Source organism: Stegostoma tigrinum, chromosome 5 (genome assembly GCF_030684315.1).
Source record: "Stegostoma tigrinum isolate sSteTig4 chromosome 5, sSteTig4.hap1, whole genome shotgun sequence".
Taxonomy (NCBI): Eukaryota; Metazoa; Chordata; class Chondrichthyes; order Orectolobiformes; family Stegostomatidae; genus Stegostoma; species Stegostoma tigrinum.
In genome coordinates, this window is record NC_081358.1 from 92,051,635 (window position 1) to 92,076,151 (window position 24,517).

Consider the following 24,517-nt stretch of genomic DNA (forward strand, 5'->3'; position numbering starts at 1 on the left):
AATACTTTGTTATTACAGTTTTCAACCATGGTCTCTAATCATGGAGCAAAGACCTCTACTCAGAGCAAATATACTTAATTTGCATACATTTTATATACTAATTAGGAAAGATTTAACTCATAGTTTCTGGTAATATTTGTACATTAGCTTATGCATAGTCATTTTTAAATGCAATTATGTTTTACCTAAGTGATTCTACAATTGTGTCTGAACATTTATACTAACATGTCAGTAAATTCAAAGCATGTATATGTTCTTTACAACAGCAATTGAAAGAGTGTTTAAATTTGCCACCTTTTTTTTAAATTATAGGTTTGTTATGATCTGGGTACAGTATTCTTCAGTCAAGGATCTTCAAACCCCACAGCCTATGAGAAAGCAAAGGAACACTTATTCAAAACCAGTGAACTGCTCTCAAAGGTACACTGCAAAATAGGTCATTGCCATTTATTACTATGTAACTGTTACTTTCTCTAGTACAATATTCATACTCACAAACCATGACATTTACAGGCACAACAGAAGACAATCAAAGCTAAATATGATCATATTCTCTCCTGCCGAGAAATGCTTTTTCATAAGGACTGAATCTTTAGCTGAGCTTGTAAAGTACAGATCAGGAATTAATCCCAGAATCCTGTGCGTTTATATTGCTGCTTCATTCACTGTCTTGATTTACTGAAATTTCCAACTGAATTCTTATAGACTGGATTTTCTCTTCTGCAGAGTAGAAGTGAAATGCTCGACCAATCTACTATGAAAGATTTAGCAATTTCTACATGGCAGAAATCCTTTTCCAACATTAGTTTATTAATGACAAGCTGAGGCAAGCTCAACCATCCATCAGCAGTGATGCAATTAAACAAAGTAAGCAGCAAATCACCATGAAGCATTCTTACAGACATCGAGAAGGAAGTTTAGAACCACAGAATTCCTCCAATTATAATTTTAAATTTTTACTGATAAATTATTTGAACATACATGTGATTAATAGAGTTGTTAGTAGACAAAAATATACATTTTCTAGAAAAATATATTTCAAAAATTTATTATCTCAAAGGAGAAATTGAGTATTCAGCATATGTAAAATTGAGTTTTTCAGCTTGAATAAGGCTATTCAGCATTAGTTCTGGACTAAGTACTCAGCTACATCTCATTACAACAAGCTGTAACATTTCAAGGCTTTCTCGTTTCACTGTAGAGTGTTAGGTTCTTGCAAGTTTGATCATTTTAAATGTTTTAAAATGAATTGACCGGATGTGGATGTTACTGGCAATACCTGATCTTGATGACACGTCTTGGATTGTCCTGAAAAAGATAGTGACAAGCCACTGTGTTGATTAAAACTGAGTGCCTTACTGGGACAGTTAAGCGTTGACCACTTTGGAGAACTGGAGTCACATAAGGGCAAGACAGTAAATCTAGCAGATTTCTTTCTCTAAAAGACGTTAATGAGTCAGATGGGTTTTTCAGCATTCCGTTATTGATGCATGTCTTTAATTCCAGTCTTATTTAATGAATAAAATTGAAATTTTCCAGCTGCTGATTACCAGACCAACAACTTATCTGCTATATTAATATACCTGACTGCCAACAGAAGCTCAGCAGCTCCCCCTCTGCATGTGTGTAGAATTACTAACAGCCTCTCCTGGATTTCCATATTAGTTGCACATGTGCAAGAACTGCTATCAGTTGCAGTGGAGTAATGATGGGAAACGCTAACATTCGTTTTCTATCATTAGTAGCCCAATAACTGTGTTTTGATGGAGATCAAAGTTTATTGTAGCATTCGTGTCTTGTTCTGTCAACTAAGAAATCGAAGTGAATATTGTGATACGCTCTTGGTTCTAGAAAGTTACTATTTTGATCTTTGTCTACCTATATGGCATATTTCTAAACAGAGAAGTTAGTCAACCAGAGTACAGTACTAGTGATGCTTGTGGGTGCTATTTGTAGATTACACTTCCATGCAAGAGCAGCATAGACGTAAGGGAATTATTTGTGCTGGGAGAGAGCTGTGGAGGTTGAAATAAATTGAAGAAAAAGTCTATATATTTTTTGTTTTCAAGAAGCAATATGACTTTGTTTGCTTTTGATGTGTTTCACTTTCTTAAAAAAAAATCTTTGTAGATTGGACCTGACCCTGTTCACTGTCGAATTGACCAGAGGAGATTAGATGGTTACTGCCAGGCTTGTGCAGTGTTAACAACACCATCTGATACAAATGAACTGCAACTGACAACATATGGTCGGGTTCACCACTGCATTAAATCCAGTAACTATCAGGTATAGTTGTAGCTGTGTAATGTGACATTTTTCTTTTTATTTTAATGCACTGTCAATGAAGTAACTTGCTGCTACAATACTGTTGTAAAATTAATGCATTCATGTGCTCTAACATGTCTAACTATCAAGAGCAAAGTTTCTCATTGACCTTTATGGAATATGCATAATAGCAACCTTAAAATATGACTCTAGCTTTCATATACTTCGTTACTGGAGGCAGTGGCTGGAACCAATTTTTTTGCCCACTGGTGTAATCCTCTGTTCTCTGACTGACCTTGGAGCTGTTGCCTAGTTCAAGTATGAAAATAAATACACAACAAAATCTTTACAAATTCTTCCATATCTAAATTAATCCTCTTCTAACTTGCATTATGTGTGTTGCCCTCTTGCTGTATGCGCAATTATATGCATTGAAAAACCATAAAATAAAACGAGTGAGAGAATGACACAGTGAAAGATAGGTTTGAAATTAACGTGACTGTGACTGCCTCCTCTGTCTTTGCCATCCCAAATTTGATACTGGTTCTACATGCCATGATAAGACTATGTTTAGTTCTGTAAAGTAAAGCTAGATTCAGAAATTTACTTCATTACATGCAGTAGTTGATCTAAAGATAGCTGTTCGGTCTGCCATGTGTTCCCTATTAGCAATTCATAAATTACATTCCAAAAATGGTTGAGACGTCGCTAGTGAAACCAGCATTTGTTGCCCATCTCTAATTCTCCTTGAACTGAATGGCTTACTGGGTCATTTGGAGGATATTTAAGAGTGAACCACATCATTGTGGGTCTGAAGTCATATGTAGCCAACCAAATAAGAAAGACCAATTCCTTCCCTTTTTATAGACTTTAGTGAACAATGTATGTTTTTAAGACAGTCGATGATCACTTTATATATAGATTTATTCATTGAATTTAAATTCTAGTAACTGTGGTGGCAGACCACTGGATTACTATTCAAATGCCATACCACTATGCACTAACAAATAGAATGTATCCTTTTGATGGGATGTGTGTCTGCTGGCACAAATATGCAATCAGTTTTCAAGTAAAGATGTTAGAATTGTGGAGTAATTATCGTTTTATAATAAAAGCTCAATTTTATTTATTCAGCAAATGCTGATCAATCCTCCTGCTTTGTACTAATTTCCTTTCACAATTCTGAATTAAGATCCATTAAGCAATAGATTTCCGTTCACTTTCCATTGTGTGTTATATAGAAGAAATGTAGTAAAACATAGTGCTTGTTAAATCGTTCTTCTTTAAATTTTACAGGGATTAATTGAGATTTTTCTTGAAGACAACATAACTTTAAGCTTGTTGTCGCACTTCAGGCAGTCTGTCCTGAGAGAGCTTTACCAAATGGCTCAAAATGGGTAAGAATGTTTGCAGCTTCGTCTGTGTTCAGAAATAGTACCGATGTTGGCTTGCACAACAATTATTATTTGTCTTGGCATGGGAGAAGGAGAGAGAAGCAGTCAACTTGTATGCTTACTGGCCTGCAGGACATGAGCACTGGGGAACAGAATTCAGTTTGCACCCAGTATTAGCATCAGACATACAAATATAATATGAACTAGAAGCTAAGAAAAGTACTCATGTTCCCTCTCAACAAAGCTGCCATTTTAGGCATTGCAAATCAAATTAACCTTTAAGGCCTTAAGAAATCGTTCCAAAAATATGGGACGGTTTGTATATCAAATATAAAGTGTGCAGGCAATCACCATTTTGAAATGTGAAATAAAAGCATAATGTCAGTAATTCAAACAAAATCCTGTGATACATTTGATTCAATAATTTTTTTCTACATGGGCACCTTTTAATCACCATCAGAGCATACAGGAAGTCTCCGATCTTTTCATAGTTTCCAATCTTTTCCAGCCTTCTGGAACTCTAAATCTGACCTGCTTTATTGTGTATGACCCACTTAATTTGACCCCGTTTTCAGGCAAGTACTGACTCAAGGCAGTACATGACCTGACCTGATCTGACCAGTTCAGTTGTGAGGCAGAACCTGCAAAAGATCAGCTATCAGTCTGTCTACCCAAGTAGCTGATGCATGCTAAATCTTGTCTAGTTAGCGCGGAGAACTTTAATTATTGCTGCTCCCTTCCATATCCTTAATTTTGATCATGCCACGGGAGATCAGCTAGTATGTTGTAAAAACAGGACGATAGGTTGACACTGCGTTCTAGGATGTAATAATCTTTAATTCAGTGATTTTATGAATGCCTCGAGTACTTTGCTGACCAGTACTGGTTTATCAACCACCTATCGACTAGACAGTGTTTATTAATACATCTAGAGAATGAAAAGATACATCTGGTGTCAGTTTCTTTCCCTTGTGTTACAGGGATAGAAATTTAGAAGAAATTTGTTTTAAAGTCTGTGCATGCAACACTGTTCGGAATGTTCTGGAGCAACAAGTGATAGGAGTAAGATTCCACCAACTGCTGCTGAAACCAACCAAAGAAAGAATTGACTTTTTATTAGAAGTAAGGCCACAAGTGACCATTTAGCTGTTTTTTTGAAACTTGAGTAGACTGTTAAAATGCAGACCTTGATTTTAATAATGGTTAAAGTTGAAACATTACTTAGCAATTTTGTTTGTGCTCTATGCCTCCCTTCTCACCGCAAAGATTTAGAATGATGCCATGGAACCAGAGCCCTCCTGTGCTTCGGCATTTTTTTTCGGTCTCATGCCTTTGCTGAATGTTCGGGTGAACTCTCAAATAGTCTGTATTTGTTTAAGGTTCTTGAGTAGATTTGTGGCTACGGTTGAGGATGCTGCGGTTGGTTTGCTTGCTGAGCTGGTTTGTTAGTTTGCAGACGTTATGTTACCCTGCTGGGTAACATCAGTGCAGCCTCCAATGAAGCATTGTTGCATTTTCTTGCTTGTTATCTAAACTCTGCTGTCTGTTGAAGTTGAAATCCTTATTTACAGTTTATCTTTGCAGTGATGTGTATATAGGTTCTAATTCTGTATTTTTTGATGACCTTTATGGTGGAGAACCAGGTTTGTAGAAATTCCCATGCTTGTCTGCATTAGGCTTGTCCCAATTGAACTGGAGGTTCTCCTTGTCTGTGTGTATGGAGACGAGTGAGTATTGGTCATGTCTTTTTGTTGCTAGTTGGCATTCATGTATTCTTGTGGCCAGTTTCCTTCCTGTCTTTCCGATGTAATGTCTGTCGCAGTCCTTGTGTGGAACTGGTACAGAAGAAGAATACCTCCACCAAATATTGCAGAAAAAACGGATACCCAGATAGCTTAGCCCAACTATGCCTGTCACACAAACAACAACAGGAAGATACGGTACGCCGGACCCACTAGTCATATTACCATACATCAAGAACACGTCTGAACTGACCACAATACTCCTACGGCCACTGGACTTCAGAGTAGCACACAAAGCTACATCAACCCTATGCCAACTGCTAACAAGAACCAAAGACCCCTTACCCACAGTGGACGGAACCAATGTAATACACAAGTTTCCATGCAAGGACTGCAACAGATAGGAAGGAAACTGGCGATGAGAATACGTTGAACACCAACTAGCAACAAAAAGACAACCAATACTCACTCCTCTCCATGCGCATACAAGAAGAGCCGCCAGTTCGATTGGGATGACGTCAGGATCCAGGGACAAGTACGGGAATTTTTGGAAGCCTGGTTCTCCACCAAGAAGGCCATCAATAAACACGTAGAATTAGACCCTGTATACCTACCACTGCAAAGAAAAACTGGAAATGAGGTAATCAACTCCAGCAGATCCCAGGGTTTAAATAACAAGTGGGAAAACGCAATAGCGCTTCATCAGAGGCTGCATTTTGTTTCATTATCCTTCTGGGTAACATGATCATCTACAAACTAATGAACCAGCCACAGCAGTCTGTATTTTTCTGCTCATACATTGTCCTGCAAAAGAATTCCCTCCGTGTATTTCATAGAAATCATCAAATCCCTACGGTGTGGAAACAAGCCCTTGGGCCCAACAAGCCCACGCTGACCCTTGGAGCATCCTACCCAGATCCATCCCCCGTAACCCACCTCAGCTACGTATCCCTGAACACTGCAGGCAATTTAACATGGCCAGTCCACCTCACCTGCATATCTTGTGGCCTGTGGGAGGAAACCAGAGCACCCGGAGGAAACCCAAGCAGCCGTGGGGAGAAGGTGTAAATTCCACATTAACGGTTGCCCGAGGCTGGAACTGAACCCAGGTCCCAGTCACTGTGAGGCAGCAGTGCTAACCACTGAGCCACCGAACCAACTCCTTTTTACAAGTTGTTCAAGCTACTTTCATCACCTCTGCAAATAGTACGTTTCAGATCATAGCATGCTGTTTTTGAAAAAGTGTATTTGTCATCTTTGTTTATTTTGCCAATCATATTGAGCTATGTCCTCCAGTACCTGATTCTTTTGTACTTAGAAAGAAAAACTGTTTCAATCAAATGAAACAGTTCATGATTTTAAACACCCCTGTCAAAACTCTTATTACTGAATATTTTTTGAAATATAGAGCAAAATCAATTATTCCTTTCCTTTAGAGGAGTCGAAGTTACACGAATGTTGGTTCCTTTCTCATAGTTCAATCAAGTGTTCAGCTAAACAAATAATGTATTCTAATTAAATAATATAATTACTGTTTAAGACAAGTGTATAACATTTTCATAATCTAGATAATCATTATAGTAAAATTATATTTTGTATTGTAGACATGTGCATGTTCATTAAATCTGGATAAAGCTTCAGAAGAATCTAAACAAAGGATGGCTGCTTTCTTAAAGTAAATATACACTTCTTTTAAAATGTACTTCACAATTTTCCATTTGTCTAATTTCTGTCTTCTCTAACCTCAAATTGAAAATCTGGAAGCTTTGGGCGTAGTCTTTAAGTTAATGGATGAATAGTCGAAATGTATGTGTGAATGACCAACTCCCATCACACAAGCTGGGAAATTTGCATTCAGCTAAGTGAATACGTCTAGAATTAAAAGCCTGCTAGTAGTAGATTTAGAGAGGATGTAGAAAAACAGGAAGTTTCCTCTTGAGACAAACTGGAATGAGACGTCATAGTATTGGGATAAGGGGTAGCAGACTTAAAACCAAGATCAGAAGACATTACTTATTTCAAAGAGTCCTGAATAATAGAATTCACTACCCCAAAATGTGGTGTATAAAATCATGAGGGTCATAGGATGAATTATTATAGCCTTTTTCCCAGCGATGAGGAATTGAAAACTGGCAGTCATAGGTTTAAGGTGAAAGGGGATTGATTTAAGAAGGACCTGAGGGGCAACATCTTCATGCAGAAAGTGGTGCGTGTATGGATTGGGCTGCCGGAGAAGGTGGCCGAGCAGGTACAGTATCAAAGTTTAAGAAAACATTCGGATAGGTAGATAGATGGGAAGGGTTTAGAGGGATAGGGACCAAATGCGGACAATTAGAATAGGCTGAGTGGACACCGTGGTCAGCATGGACCAGTTCGGGCCAAAGGGCCTGTTCCCATGCTGTGTTACTTTAACTCTATACCCTGACAACCACTCTCAGACCCGCTGTGCTTTGCATTTTTGTTTTTCTTTTCCCAATGTTGTTGAGAAGTTCCTTTTTCTGCCTGGTGTTCCTTGAGTGTAGCTGCAACTGTGGCTCCTGAAACCCAGAGCGATATTAACCTGCACCTCACTGCATGTTCCCAAATGCTCCCTAATTCCATGCTATCTTTTAGATACTTTTAAACAGCGTGTACATGCTGTAAAAATCCATTTTGGGCAGTAGCTGATATAACATCAGGCCGTGTTTCTGATACTCCATATGAAGATCCAACACTGCTGGTCTCAAAAAGGAGATATTTGGTAAATCTATTTGCTTTGACCATTCTAAAAGTTTAGTTAATTTAAAAAAATTATTATCAATTGCTGGTCCCATTTAAGTAAAACTTGTGTGAATTTGTGTACATCCTTGTTTTTATTTCAAACTGCTCTGGTCCTAATATTTAGCGAACTGTCTTCCATTGTCTGTATTTCCCTACCTATGTCCGGACTGTATGGCAGTGTTTTCTGTTCCAAAGCTTTTACAGGAAGGTGCCAAATGATTCTTGCCAATATATGGGATATATTGAACTCTTAGACGGACCTGATTTTTGCAATGTGATGAGCGTTTATTATGTAGGGTAAAGAGTTAGAATAGTATTTGGCAGCAAATGTCATGCAGCTCTTAAGTATTCATTCATTGACTTTTGATACTTGTATAGGAATTTGTGCCAAAGTTTAGATGACCCTCAGTTTGTTTTCATGATTTCCTCGCATGATATGTGCATGAAACTGTTAAACGATGAAGAACGAAAACTACTGCTTGATCAAATAAGAAAGCGATCACCTCGCCTTAATATTTCAGCCAAGCCATTGACAGTTTTCTATGATATACCTGGTAAGTCTGATATAGCACTTCCTACCAAATAGATATACCAAAAACTGTAATTAATGTTTTAGTTTATATCTTCAAATGTTTTGAGCTGTTGAACTGGTCAGTGTAGCAGTATATTTCTTCCACATGACAATGTAATTTCCCTTGCTCTGACTGCCCTTCGATTTCCACTCATGCTGCACCACTCTATCTTTGCTGTTCTTCATTTGCACTCACAATGTATTTGTTGCCGTTTTAGAAAATAAGGGCTTCATTTCTAACCCTAACAAGATTAACAAGGATGTTGCCAGGGTTAGAGGATTTAAGCTACAGGGAGTCTAAATAGGCTGGCGGTGTTTTCCCTGGCATGTCGAAGGCTGAGGGGTGACTACATAGAGGTTTATAAAATCATGAGGTGCGTGGATAGGGTAAATAGATAAGGTATTTTCCCTGCGGTGGGGTTGTCAGAAACTAGAGGGCACAGGTTTAAAGTGAGAGGGGCAAGATTTAAAAGGGAGCTCAGAGGCAATTCTTCCAAGCAGAGGGTGGTGTGTGTATTGAATGAGCTACCAGAAGAAGTGGTGAAGGTTGGTACAACTACAACACTTAAAAGGCATCTGGATGGGTATAAAAATAGGAAGGGTTTAGAGGAATATCTGCCAAATGCTGTCAAATGGAACTAGATTAATTTAGGATATCTGGTCAGCAGGGATGAGTTGGACCGAAGAGTCTGCTTCTGTGCTGTACATCTGCATGATTCTATATCTCTGTCACTTCTGATGCCATAAGCCCTTGATTTTCCTCTCCCATTGGCTGATTTTTCATTCAACCAGTTTGGTTCAGTTAGACTAGATATGGTGTTGACCAAAAGCTAGACACAAAGCACAGAGTGACATTTAACAAATTAGGAGCTGAAATAAACGTTTGGCCTTTTAAAGTCTACACTGCCATTCAATAAGACCAGGGCTGATCTGTTTGTATTTCAAGTTTCACACTCCTATAGCCTGTAACCTTTGGTTCCCTTGCCTAACAATAATCTATCTGTCCCCCTTTAAAATATTCAATGACCCTAGCTCCATTGCCTTCTGAGGCAGAGTTCCAAAGTTGTACAACTCTAAGAAAAAAATGATTTCCTCATCTCTTTCTAAAAGGACTGCCTAATTTTTATAGTATCCCACCAGCTGGGGAGTCACCTACAAGAAGAAACATCATTTATATGTTTACCTGGTCAACGCCATTTTAAGAACTTCAACCAAGCTATCAGTCACTCTTGTAAACTGCAGTGAAAGCAAGCCCTTTCTGTCAAATATTTAGGTGCCTAGTAAACCTCTTCTGAATCACTTCCAATGTAATTACATCCTTTTTTTAAATAAGACGACCAAAACTGCATACAAGATTTGAGATGTGGTCTTATCAATGCCTGTATAACTGAAGCATATCTGAATCCCACCAAGACCCCCGTCCTGATGGACTTCATCCCAGGGTCTGAGAAGACGTGGCTTACATGGTGGTGGATGTGCTGGTCTTACATGCCATCTAGGTAGGATGCAAGAGGGCATAATGCCACTGTGCCAAGTAAGTAAGTAAATGAATATTTAGGGTACAAAAACAAAGTTGCTGGAACAGCGCAGCAGCTCTGTCAGTACCTGAGAAGGAAAAAAACAGTTAACGTTTCGTGCCTAGTGACCCTTCCTCAAACTACATTGGCAGAGGCATGTCAGTTTGGATCATGGTGGGTGGGGGTGTGAAGTTGGTTCTGAGAGGAGTTAGTCAACAAGTGACAGTCGTGGGGGAGGAGTTTGTGTGTTTGGGAATGTGCTTGTTGGGGCCCAAGCAGTATAAGGAAGTGTTTGAGTTGTAAGCAAATTTTGAGTCCTTTTAAAACTGGAGATGGGTATAAGGGAAAGCAAGTTATTGGAGGAGAGTGATAAGTCAAATTTATTTACCCAAAATCATTGTCAATTCTGTATTTAAGGATATTATAAAAATGTTATGGTACAAACTAAGTCTTTCAAACTTGTGAAACTTGTGATTTTAGTGTGTTAACTTTGCATGTAATTACATTTTCTAGCATCAGCCAGTGTCAATATTGGTCAGCTTGAACACCAGCTCATCCTAACAGTTGACCCGGGGAGAATTCGACAAATTCTGATTGAGCTTCATGGAATGACATCAGATCGGCAATTCTGGACCGTTTCTAACAAGGCCAGTAATTGAGATTTTCCAAAGTGGTGTTAGTCTGTTCTAACTACTTTACAACATTTGACTTACAATATTTATCCTGTAGCATTTACACAAAATTATTTGTGTTTCAGTGGGAAGTACCAACAGTTTATGGTGGAGTTATTCTTGGCATCAAGGATAACCTGACCAGGGATTTGGTTTATATCTTGATGGCTAAAGGTCTGCATTGCATTGCAATTAAGGTTAGTCTTGAACACAGCTTTCAAGCACTGAAATAGCTCGAACTTAGTCTGTTACTCAGAGAAGATCCAAAAAAAAAGTTCTTGGTGCTTTTGCTTTGCAATGATATTTTCATTCATGCATTTATCTTCTGTGACGCTTAAATTTATTTTTGAAGACCTTGTGCAATTTGTCTGTTTCAATCCACATTTTCCAAGGTGAGTTAAGGCAACATTTTTGGATTTATTTTTAAAGAATTGAAATTTTTTTAACAATTGTTCTTGGTGATAAACAAAAATAGGACATGAAATCACTTTCATAGTTATCAGTATTGTAACAGTTTCAATTAGAATTCTGGAAGCTTTCCATGTTGGAAAAAATACTAGACCTACATTTGACAGTCATGACATGGAAACTTTATCATTGAATTTCATCCAAAAAATTATATCTGTCATGGAGTGGAGATTAGCTTTTGTTGCCCTTCCCTAATTGCCCTTCAAGTGAATGGTTTGCTAGGCCATTTTAGCGTGTGGTTAACTACATTGGTGTGGTTCTGGAATTAGACATAATACATAAATGAACTGAATGGGTTTTTACAGCAATTGATGATAGCTGGCATGATCACCAATACTGCAAGTATCTTTAAATTCCAGATTTGTAACTCAAATTTAAATTCCACGATCTGTCATGGTAGGATTTTAAGCCTCCCTCCCCAGGCCGTTAGCCTGGGCCTTTGGGCGGTTAGTCTGATGACATTGCTATTGCACCATAATCTTCCCATCATAATCACCCCACCATAATCACACTGTAGCAAAATGTTGAGATGCCAGCACTAACATTTCCACTACATGTCCTTAAGAATAAAATCTCAAACTGAAGTATGAATGCAAAACAAAATTGAGCAAACTTATGCCACAATTTTGAATGTTTACAGCCTCATCCTCTTTCCCAGTCCCCAATAATTCATGATTTGCATCTATGATTTATGAATTTATGGAGTCTTTATAATGTCCCACTCCAAATGGAGCTGTCATCACCGTCACGTTCACACATCACAGGAAATGTCCTAATAACTGACCAGCCAAAGAATTACAGCCCAGAGTTGCCTCCAACAGAATTATCTATGTGACATTCAATAGTATTGTCATTCAGCTCAAGACCCGGTGCAGGAAATAACTAGCCAAATGCAACTGCCTTTGTTATTGTCTTGTAGAGACTGGACTTTATGTCTGTAAGTTTGTCAACCCAAGAATGTATTGCAGCATGATAAACGTTGGGGTGATGATACAACGTCATCAGGTTGTCTCAAGTATTATGGAATATGAATGTTTAAATGAGAAGCCCACCACCACATCCAAATCACTAATTGATATTTCACCGCATTTTTCAGGTGGCTAATGGAGAAAGTAGAAACACTTTGAGGCTGGTTTTACAAGAAAGCTGAAGTTGAAATAAGGCCTACCTTCAAAATGATAATTGAATGTACCAATGGATTCTTTTGGTGAAAGTGACAACATCCATGATATTTCTGAGCTCATTTTTTTTGAGCTTTCAACTCACCATAAAGATGGATTCAGAAAGCAGGGTGCATTTAAATTTGGATCCATGATTGATTTCCTCATTGTAAAATAACCTCTGTGTCACATGACATCCTGACCTAGTGTCAGGATTGAGCTCAGCACCCCTCCTTTGCAACTCAAAAGCCACATTGATTTGTCAAAATGCACAGGCAAGAGCAAGTGTTATATATTGTAGCACTTAGTAATGCTTTGTTTCTGTCTTCATAGTGGAAAATGCAAATTAAGTGCCAGAAATAGTATAACCAAGGGCCCACTTAGAGAAGGAACTCGTATAATCAGCAAGGGAAAATGTGTGTGAGAAGTGTAATTTGACAAATCTGAGAACTTGTTGCACACTTCTCGGTCTAAATGAGACAACAGATGCACTGGTTTTGATTTTCCAAAATTCTGTATATCGTAAAATGTCCCCAGTACATTGGAAAATTTGGAAGCTGCTACTGAAGAAAAAGTGGGGAAAGAGGAAATATTGAATTGCAGTGAAGTAACAGATGGAATTTATTTTGGGGAACTGTGAAGTAATTCATTGTTGGTAATAGAAATTCAGTAGTTTTTTTGACCGATGTGAGCCTCGTCATTTTAATGTTCAGAGATTTGAGTTCGTTAGCATTTAGGAAAGACATTATGTGTTGGCCTACATTGCTAGAATTAAAAGGACAGTGGCCAGAGCACACCTGGAGTGCAGGTTTGATTTCCTTATGATTTACTGGCCTTAGAGTTTGAGTAGATTGGTTCCTGGCATGAAAAGATTTGTCCTGCGATGAAAGGCTGAATAAATTACTCTTTTGAGTCTAAAAGAATAAGAGATGCTCTCATTGAAATGCACAATATCTCAGGACTTGACAGACACTGAAGGGATGTTTCTCCTAGCTGGAAAGTTCTTCACGCAGAGGATTGTGAATTTTCCATGTTGCACTTCATTGGGGCTTCATTGTTGAGTTTGGGCAGATTTTGGAAAAGTGTGGACGTAGTAGGGTTGTTGTAATGGGTGACTTTAACTTTCCCAATATTGATTGGAACCTCCTTCAAGCAGAAGATTTGAATGGAGCTGTTTTTGTAAGGTGTGTTCAGGAGGGTTTCCTAACTCAGTACGTTGACAGGCCGACGAGGGGAGAGGCCATTCTAGACTTGGTGCTCGGAAACGAGCCGGGGCAGGTATCAGATCTTGTGGTGAGAGAGCATTTTGGTGATAGTGACCATAACTGCCTCACATTCTACATAGCTATGGAGAAGGAGAGGATTAGGCAGAATGGGAGGATATTTAATTGGGGAAGAGGAAACTATGATGCGATTAGACATGAGTTAGGAAGCATGGACTGGGAGCAATTGTTCCATGGCAAAGGCACTATAGACATGTGGAGACTGTTTAAGGAACAGTTGTTGCGAGTGATGAATAAATATGTCCCTTTGAGACAGGCAAGAAGGGGTAAGATAAAGGAACCTTGGATGACGAGAGCGGTGGAGCTTCTTGTCAAAAGGAAGAACGTAGCTTACATAAGGTGGAGGAAGCTAGGGTCAAGCTCAGCTCTAGAGGATTACAGGCAGGCGAGGAAGGATCTCAAAAATGGTCTGAGGAGAGCCAGGAGGGGGCACGAGAAAAGCTTGGCAGAACGGATTAGGGCGAACACAAAGGCATTTTACACTTATGTGAGGAATAAGAGAATGGTCAAAGAAAGAGTAGGGCCGATCAGGGATAGCATAGGGAACTTGTGTGTGGAGCCTGAGGAGGTAGGGGAAGCCCTAAATGAGTTTTTTGCTTCTGTCTTTACGAAAGAAACGAATTTTGTAGTGAATGAAACCTTTGAAGAGCAGGTGTGCATGCTGGAATGGATAGAGATAGAGGAAGCTGATGTGCTGAAAATTTAGTCAAACATTAAGATTGACAAGTCGCCAGGCCCAGACCAGATTTGTCCTCGGCTGCTTTGGGAAGCGAGAAATGCAATTGCTTCGCCACTTGCGAAGATCTTTGCATCCTCGCTTTCCACTGGAGTCGTACCTGAGGACTGGAGAGAGGCAAATGTAATTCTTCTCTTCAAGAAAGGAAATAAGGAAATCCCTGGCAATTACAGACCAGTAAGTCTCATGTCTGCCGTCTGCAAGGTGTTAGAAAGGATTCTGAGGGATAGGATTTATGACCATCTGGAAGAGCATGGCTTGATTAAATGCAGTCAACACGGCTTTGAGGGGCAGGTCATGCCTCACAAACCTTATCGAGTTCTTTGAGGATGTGACTAGAAAAGTTGACGAGGGTCAAGCTGTGGATGTGTGTATATGGACTTCAGCAAGGCATTTGATAAGATTCCCCATGGTAGGCTGATTCAGAAGGTCAGGAGGAATGGGATACAGGGGAACTTAGCTGCCTGGATACAGAATTGGCTGGCCAACAGAAGACAGCGAATGATAGTAGAAGGAAAATATTCTGCCTGGAAGTCAGTGGTGAGTGGTGTTCCACAGGGCTCTGTCCTTGGGCCTCTACTGTTTGTAATTTTTATTAATTACTTGGATGAGGGGATTGAAGGATGGGTCAGCAAGTTTGCAGACGACACGAAGGTTGGAGGTGTCGTTGACAGTATAGAGGGCTGTTGTAGGCTGCAACGGGACATTGACAGGATGCAGAGATGGGCTGAGAGGTGGCAAATGGAGTTCAACCTGGATAAATGCGAGGTGATGCATTTTGGAAGGTCGAATTTGAAAGCTGAGTACAGGATTAAGGATAGGATTCTTGGCAGTGTGGAGGAACCGAGGGATCTTGGTGTGCAGATACATAGATCCCTTAAAATGGCCACCCAAGTGGACAGGGTTGTTAAGAAAGCATATGGTGTTTTGGCTTTCATTAGCAGGGGGATTGAGTTTACGAGTTGTGAGATCTTGTTGCAGCTCTATAAAACTTTGGTTAGACCGCACTTGGAATACTACGTCCAGTTCTGGTCACCCTACTATAGGAAAGATGTGGATGCTTTGGAGAGGGTTCAGAGGTGGTTTACCAGGATGCTGCCTGGACTGGAGGGATTATCTTATGAAGAGAGGTTGACTGAGCTCGGACTTTTTTCATTGGAGAAAAGGAGGACGAGAGGGGATCTAATTGAGGTATACAAGATAATGAGAGGCATAGATAGAGTTGATAGCCAGAGACTATTTCCGAGGGCAGAAATGGCTAGCACGAGGGGTCATAGTTTTAAGCTGGTTGGAGGAAAGTATAGAGGGGATGTCAGAGGTGGGTTCTTTACACAGAGAGTTGTGAGAGCATGGAATGCGTTGCCAGCAGCAGTTGTGGAAGCAAGGTCATTGGGGACATTTAAGAGACTGCTGGACATGCATATGGTCACAGAAATGTGAGGGTGCATACATGAGGATCAATGGTCGGCACAACATCGTGGGCTGAAGGGCCTGTTCTGTGCTGTACTGTTCTATGTTCTATCAACATTGTACACATCCCAACCTTGAATGTTTATTTTTATCAGGAACAACAACAAAGTTGCTGGAAAAGCTTAGCGGGTCTGGCAGCATCTGTGAAGGAAAAGAACAGAGATAACATTTTGAGTCCAGTGACCCTTCCTCAGAACAGTTCTGAGGAAGGGTCACCGGACCTGAAACGTTAACTTAGTTTTTCCCTTCGCAGATGCTGCCAGACCCGCTAAGCTTTTCCAACAACTTTGATTTTGTTCCTGATTTACAGCATTCGCAGCTCTTCTGGTTTTTAATGTTATTTTTATATTCAGTCAAGGAATGTGGACTTCACTGGCAAGGCCAGTGTTTAGTATCCATTGCTAATTGTTCACCACCACATTCTGAAAGCTAAGATAATAAAATGTGAGGCTGGATGAACACTTGGCCTGCTGTGTTCATCCAGCGTCACATTTTATTATCTTGGAATTCTCCAGCATCTGCAGTTCCCATTATCTCTGATACATTCTGAAAGCTATTTAGTATTGTACAATGAATGCTGATCTGGCCAGAAAAGCTCATTCTCTGAATCTTTTAAAAAAGAATTAAGGCTGGGGTGGACTTTCAGGGAATCAAGGGACAGAAGCAGTAGAGTGGGAAAAGAAAGTTGAGGTGCAGAATCAGCCATTGTCATATTGGATAAAAAATTTAAACTTGAGTTGAATATTGTATGCAATCTCCTACTTTTTACATTTTATGTACTGAACAAGTAATGATAAATAAGATTTTTTGGTGCATTCTACAGAAGTCTGGCAACAATTTGCTTTCTTTATGGTTCTATTAGATAAGTAAAGGTATCACAATGCAAGAAAACTGTAAAGTAGAGCTGTTCAATCTGTTACGATTAGAAATAAAGATTTTCTGACAAATTGTAATTGGTGTAAATGCTCTATTATATTGACTGTCATTTGCACTAGCTGTTTCTTTGGGGAGCAATTCACTTCAAGATTAGTTAAAAATTAGGTATAATATTAAATAGCCTCTTTTCTTTGTTTCAGGATTTCATCCATGCTCGGCAACTGTATTCCTCCTGCCTAGAATTGGTTACAGAATTTTCTCCAAAACTTCGCCAAGTTATGTTAAATGAAATGCTGCTCCTGGATATCCGTGCTCATAAGTCTGGGACAGATTGTGCGGGAGAACGTCCACCAGCTGACCTTGTGAGTCGGGTTCGAGGTTACCTTGAGATGAGGTTACCAGGTAGGGGAATATTTTTGCTGACTTTCAAAGTGAATTTAAACCTTAGATTTATATGGTAACTTAAATCTTAGTCATTGTAAGATAATGGTGAACTGAGGCTCATGCCTACAATAAAGAGTTTAAAAACTGAGGAAGACTTGATTTGGAGCTATTTTCGGTACTTCTTAATGATTAACTCCAGAATAATGCATATTTCAACCACAAATAGGTCATCATTGCATCATGTTGTGCAGCAAGAAGGGAAAAGGAAAGAGAATGTCATAATTATGCAAAGCATTTTGCCTTTTTTTTAAAAAAAAATGCAGACCAACAATTGTTGTGACTGATTAATTCTTCCCTTGTCATCTGGTCTATCTGACTTGTACCTCTTTAGCTCAGACTGTGCCTCGTCAGCCTTTTTAAAGTAAGTTTGAATCCTCAGCAAAGATGGTCTTCAGTCTTCATGTTGTATTTTGCAGTTTGTTTCTAGTGAAAAATGCGATCAGTTATCTAATGAAATTTGATCACAATTTTAGAGAATTCTATAATGTATGAACAGTGGAACGGAAGTTGTAATTCACAGTTGTTTACATAAAGCTGGATTATGTAAAGTTAAAAATTGTTCATTTTGTTCTTTTGTTACGAGGTCTGTCCTTTACTTTATCAGCCACATTGAGTCAGTGACTGTATTTACAGTAGAAGCAATGACTTGCATTTATATAGCATGTAAATAATTTCCATGAGTACTTGTAGGAGCACAATCAAAAAATGAACAGAACCATAGTTTTAAAGAAAAAGCCTGGTTAAGGAGATGAATCTTAAAGAATGTTAAGAAGAAGCAAAGGCAATGGATAGACTGTTAAGCTCAGTGAGTGAGTTTGAGAGCCTGGAGCTTGGGTATCCGAAGGCACTATCAAATAGGTTGGAGAGGAGAATTGCACATTGGTAGGAGTCAGATCACTGACTGGGGAGAGCTTTGGGTTGCTGAAGTTTAGAAAGATTGGAAGGTCGCAGAGGTAAGAATGTACATCTCGGATGATTGTGGGTTTTTTCTCTTTATGCTATTTTCAAAGTCACGGTATATTATTTTCTGTCATCTCAGTGGTGCATTTTAATTAATGGTTGTTTTACTTTTCTGATGTTTAAAACCTCTAATGTGACAACTTAATTTCATTAAAAATGTATGTCCTGCTGATGTTGCATTCCTGATTTGGTGCCAACCATATTGCTTTTGTATTTAAAGTTCCCTCAGTACGTTAAGAGCTGAGTCAGTTGATGCACAAGGCCACCGTTTTATTCTCTTTTACAGCATACCCTGGTGGTAAAATATCATCGCGTCATTCAGCCATGCTAAGAGAAGGTAAACTGAACACTTGGCCGGCTGTTTATGATCAACATTAAAACACTTCTTTTTATTTTGTTTGCACTGTAGTTTAAAATTTTATATTGGTGAAAGTGACACTGAATAACTTTGCAGCTTCCAGCACATTTTAGTCATAATTGGCATTTGCAAAATTTATAAGCTGAACCTGCAAAATGTTTTGATTTGAATCCAAAGTTATGCTTTGCATAAAAGCACACTTATTTGTTTCCATATGCTATTATCTACCTTTTCTGTTTTCTTCTCTAACCCACTCCAACCCTGAGTAGCCAACACAGCAAGATAATTCTTTAACTTCTGAAATTGTATGCAGAGTTTAGAGTTTTATTCTGCATTAAGTTCCTTATTTATATTTGTGAATTTTTGCAGAATTTATACGGCAGTTTATAGAAATTATATTTTGGATTTTTTCTGAGCATTTAATTATACACTACGACAAGCTAACAGTTTATAAGTTACTTAATGGTTTTGATTCTCAAAGAATGCTTAAACTTCAGCTCTACAAACAGTTTAGTCTTCCATGCGAGTCGTGACCATAAGCACCCTGACTAGTGTGAACCATGCATGTTTGTATTGCTGAGAAAGTAATGGAAGGAATTGACCTTTGAGCTCCCCTGATGGGTTAGTGCATTTGTGCCCAGCACGTTACTGTGGAAAGCTGAGTCCATGTGCCATAGCCAGGAAATGGACCACGTATGGTTAAAATACTTGAATCAGAAGCAGGATTAATAACAAATTTTACACAATTAGTTTCTTTTCTAAAATTGTTAATTGGTAAAATGAACAAAATCTTAGCAGATGGAATGGAATGTGAAAAAATATGAGGTTATATGTGTGAGCAGGAAAAAAAGAAGATGGATATTATTTAAATAGAAAAAGGCTGTGTTGATTGCTACAGCTTGCATGGTTTTGGAAATCCTCGTGCATAAATCACAAAAATCAAGCATACAAATCTGGCAGATAAGAGGGAATGCAAATAGATTATTTGACTTCATTTCAAAGGAAATAGAGTATTAAAATAGGGAAGTCTTGCTATAACTGTACAAAGCACTGCTCGGACCATAGCTAGAATACCGTGAACAGTTTTGGGCCTTAACTATAGGAAGATGTACAGGCATTGGAGGCAGACCAGCAAAGGGTTACTAGACTGACACCAGGAATAGAGGGACTGTCTTATGGGACAGGTTAAGTAAGTTGGGCCTATACTCATCAGAGTTTAGAAGCATGCAAAGTGATCTTATTGAAACATACACTTTTCTTCGGGTACTTGATAGGATAGATGTTGAAAGGTTGTTTCCTGATGTGGCAGATTCTAAAATCAGAGGGCATAGTTTTAAAATAGGAGGTCGCCCTTTTAAAATAGAGTTGATGAAACTCTTCCGACAGAGGGTAGTGAATTTGTATAATTCCTTTATCACCAGAGGCTCTTGAGGCTGGGTCATTACGTATATTCAAGGCTGAGATAGACAGAGCATTAATCAGTAAGGGAGCCCATGATTATGGGGAAAAGACAAAACAGTGGAGCTGAGAACGATCAGATCAGCCATGACGTCATTGAATGGCAGAGCAGAGTCAATGGGCTGATTTGCTTGCTTCTTCTCCAGTGCTTTATGGTCTTAAGACTTGCACAAGAAGCTGTTTGATCCAGTACAACTACAGACTGCTCTTTTTGGAGGGCAGGAGTATCTGTGTGTGTTGCTGTTTAGAAAGATGAGATGTACCCAGAGTGGTTCATCTGTGCGGGACCTGCAAGAAATTAGTTTTGTTGTTTTCTCATTGTAACTGGTTATGTCTCACTTAGCATTAATCCGTATGTGTTTTCAGCTGGTTATAGGTAGACATCAGGTCAGGAACACTTAGTTATTCTCTCTCTTGCTTTGTAAAGGTCAGTCATGACACCTCTACTGAGGCAGTTGTTCAGACTTGTTAACTGTTCAAATCAAAGATGAGCCAGGGACTTAGCTAGTCATGGGGTAATATTGGATCCTTACTGTAGCAGTGTCTGTTGTGATTTCCAAGCACTAATATCCTCACTTCCATCAGTGCCATAATTTACTAAATGTGTACTAGGACGCATTATTGCTAGAGAGAGTGGCAGTTTAAAAAGTGATTTTAAAAATAAAAGAAACCCTGGTTTTCTGTTGTTTATAGATCTGTATTAATTTCAAATGTTTCAGACATTCCATTGCGACAAATTATAACTGAGGAGTGCGTTGCTTTCATGTTGAACTGGAAAGAGAATGAGTATCTGACACTGCAAATTCCTGCAGCACTTGTCCAGAACAATCCATATGTAAAGGTAACCAGATTGCTGTACATTTCCCAGAGCTTGTACTTGTCATGTCTTGCTCATCAAATCACTTTGCAAAAGAATTTTGGAACACCTACTTTAGGATCATGTCCCTGGATTCCAAAGCATGTGCCCCTCTGTTGTTTCAATATCCTTGTTCTCTGTTGACATATCTTGCAGTTATGTGAACAGAGCAGCTAAAGGATTAAGCTTTTAGCTGATCCCATTCATCCCCTATGCTCATGAAGAGTTACTGCCAGACATTTATAAATCCATCTCACGAGGCTCATCTTATATAAAACTAAAATATAAGAAATATGATAACATTCAGAAATAAAGTCTCTTCCATGTAACAGGTTGTAAGAAGTTATCTAGTGAGAGCATTCCAAGATTTTGAGTCCCAACAGATCTAGAAAGTCAGAACTCTTTTTTTCCCCCCCTCTCCCCATTTACAATTGTACAGTGATTTCTATGAAGTACTGGCAATAAGTATTACTTGTTGGAAGCATGCATCAGTGAATTAGCTACAGATGCTAATATAATCAGTAGCTTCTTCTGATGCTGGAGCTATGAGGTTCCCAATTCCAACAGATTTTGTCATATTCGAAGAGACTTAAGTTGTAGATGAACTACTCAACAGACAACTGTAATTCAATTTAGTGTGCACGGCAATGCAAACTGGTACAGAAAACAGGAGATTTCTGTTCTCTGTGCAGGAGGTTTTCATTGATGTAAGAGATTATTTGCATGTGATTGGGTCCTTCTCGAAAGCGATCAACTTTCAGTGTGAAGATGTGGCAAATTAAATCACAGACCAGAATAGTGGTACTGGGCAAAAACTCAGTAGTGCTATTTTTGTGCCTGCACTGCTAGGTAACTTTTTTCAAAAATAAATAAATGCTGTCAGTGCATATAGAAATGTTAGTTGGTTACGTTTCACAGAGTAGCAAAGTCATGAGTTATGTATTCTGTTAAAGTAGGCAGGACAGAGCTAAATAATTGATTATGTTTTCCTTTGTGTATCTTGTAGCTGGGACAGCTTTTGGCTGCAACTTGTAAAGAGCTGCCCGGCCCAAAAGAAAGCAGAAGAACTGCTAAAGACCTCTGGGATGTAGTGGTTCAGATCTTTTGCTTATCTAACCAACACAAGCGAATCAATGATGGACGAGTCAGTTTAATTAAGCATCGAGAATCCACACTGGGGATCATGTATAGGTAACAACTTCGGTTTAGCACTGAGATTTGTGCACAATTTAAGAGACCATTCTTTTGGAAGACCTCGTTTCAAATACTAAATGTATTAGATCAAATCAGATATAGAATACTTCTCACTTTGGAAATGACCTGGAGTCCTTTATATTGTGCATAACTTTACACAAAAAAAAGTAATAACATCAACTTGTTAATCTGTTTGGTAAGTTATTCATGTATAAAACTATCACTAAAAGTATTATCATTGTAACAAACAAATGCCAAAAAGTGCCATCAGTATGGTTAAGAATGTTTCTTGCTAGTTTGTATATGTACGTTGAAAATGAGGAATTTAATCATTCTGTCCAGAGTTAGTGTAGAAATGTTCAAGTCTAACGCATATTATTTTTCTTTTACTTTAGGAGTGAACTAGTTACATTCATTAAGAGACTCAACGTATGTATTAAAGCTGTTCAAAAAATTGAATCAGATGCTGCTTGACCCAATTTTCACTTCTATAATATGTTATGTGAAGGAATTTGTTATTGTTTCAGTGCATTGCATTCAGCTGCAACACAGCTTCAGAGCCTTTATCTGTTCCTCTTGTCCGTCTTTTGTGCGATTTGAACTGAACAAGAGATGGATAATGATTACAGGAATTATTGTCTCCCACAACAACATAATTGACATACTCAAACGGAAGCTGAGCAGCCCTGTATTTCTCTTATCCAGCAGTCTGTATTTGATTGCTAGGATTCTAGACCTGCACTGAAGCAAGTTGCTGTAGGTGATGCTGAGACTGGGCAAATCCACCTGGGATAAGGGGAGGAAATATATAATTTTTGAAAAAAAAATTTATCCCACAACCAAAAGAACATAAGAAATAGGAGCATGAGTAAGCCATTTGGCTCTTCAAACACGTGCTTTGTAAATTCATCCTTTGTAACCCTCAACTACCCGACATATGTTTATATGTTCTGCAATAACATAATTTAGAAACAAAGATATTAATTTAGATTTTATTAACCATCAAATTTTGCCCAACTTTGGGATAACTTCGGTAAGGCTTTCAATAAGGTTCCTCATGGTATACTGATTCGCAAGGTTAGATCATATGGAATAAGAGGGAGAACTAGCCATTTGGGTACAGAATTGGCTCGAAGGTGAAAGACAGAGAATGGTGGTGGAAGGTTTCTTTTCAGACTGGAGGCCTGTGCCAGCGGTGTGCCACAAGGATCAGTGCTGGGTCCACTGCTTTTCATAATTTTACATAAATGATTTGGATGTGAACATAGGATATATGGTTAGTAAGTTGGCAAATGGCACCAAAATTGGAGGTGTAGTGGACAGCAAAGAAGGTTACCTCAGAGTACAACGGGATCTTGATCAGATGGGCCAATGGGCTGAGGAGTAGCAAATGGAGTTTAATTTAGATAATGTGACGTGCATTTTAGAAAGGCAAATCAGGACAGGACTTATACACTTAATGGTAAGGGAATGTTGCTGAACAAGGAAGTTGGAGTGCAGATTCATAGTTGCTTGAAAGTAGAGTTGCAGGTAGATAGGATAGTGAGGAACGTGTTTGGTATACTTGCCTTTATTGGTCAGTGCTTTGAGTGAAGGAGTTGAGAGGTCATGTTGTGGCTATACAGGACGTTGGCTAAGCCACTGTTAGAATACTGCGTGCAGTTCTGGCCTCCCTACTATAGGAATGATGTTGAGAAACTTGAAAGGGTTTGGAAACAATTGACAAGGATATTGCCAGGGATGAAGAGTTTGAGCTGTCGGGAGAGGCTGAATAGAGTGGGGTTATTTTCCCTGTGGGATCAGAGGCTGAGGGGTGAGCTAAGAAGTTTAAAAAATCATGATGGGCATAGATAGGGTAAACAGATAAGGTCAATTCCCCAGGGTGGGGAGGCCAAAATTAGAGGGCATAAGTTCAAGGTGAGGGGGAAAGATTTAAAAGGGATTTAAGGGGCAGTTTTTCCAGATAGATGGTGGTGAATGTATGGAATGAGCTGCAAGGGGAAGTGGTGGAGGGTGGTACAATTACCACATTTTAAAAGGCTTCAGGATGGGTATATTGAATTGGAATGGTTTAGAGGCATATGGTCCAAATACTGGTATATGGGACTTGATTAATTTTGGACATCTGGTTGGCATGGACAAGTTGGACCAAAGGATCTGTTTTTGTGTTGTAACTCTCTATGACACTCTAGTTCCTGTATTTTTAAAAAAAAACAGTTAAGGTAAAATTAAAATGTGAAAATATTGTTTCAGTTTTGCGTTTAAAATGTATTATAAATTGTTATGTTGCCCTTTCTTACAAAAAAATGGATAATTTTATTGGGGAGAAATCGT

At 38.8% G+C, this 24,517-nt stretch overlaps 1 protein-coding gene across 5 annotated transcripts in view; it reads left to right on the top strand.

Annotated features, from left to right (window-relative positions):
• The window catches only part of ints8 (integrator complex subunit 8), a 79,164-nt gene that overhangs the window by 38,193 nt on the left and 16,454 nt on the right, over positions 1-24,517 (top strand). For 4 of the 5 annotated variants that reach the window (XR_007247330.2, XR_007247329.2, XM_048528848.2 and 1 more), the window contains exons 8-20: positions 313-420; positions 2,131-2,286; positions 3,562-3,662; positions 4,640-4,781; positions 7,006-7,076; positions 8,540-8,715; positions 10,763-10,896; positions 11,007-11,117; positions 17,114-17,315; positions 18,604-18,654; positions 20,853-20,974; positions 21,996-22,180; positions 22,579-22,612. Coding sequence is in view for 3 of the 5 variants with exons in the window: in XM_048528848.2 (XP_048384805.1) it covers positions 313-420; positions 2,131-2,286; positions 3,562-3,662; positions 4,640-4,781; positions 7,006-7,076; positions 8,540-8,715; positions 10,763-10,896; positions 11,007-11,117; positions 17,114-17,315; positions 18,604-18,654; positions 20,853-20,974; positions 21,996-22,180; positions 22,579-22,612 (1,593 nt within the window). In the remaining 2 variants the exon portion in view is untranslated. The remainder of the gene's footprint in view (positions 1-312; positions 421-2,130; positions 2,287-3,561; positions 3,663-4,639; positions 4,782-7,005; positions 7,077-8,539; positions 8,716-10,762; positions 10,897-11,006; positions 11,118-17,113; positions 17,316-18,603; positions 18,655-20,852; positions 20,975-21,995; positions 22,181-22,578; positions 22,613-24,517) is intronic. The other variant, XM_048528850.2, reaches the window with a different exon arrangement.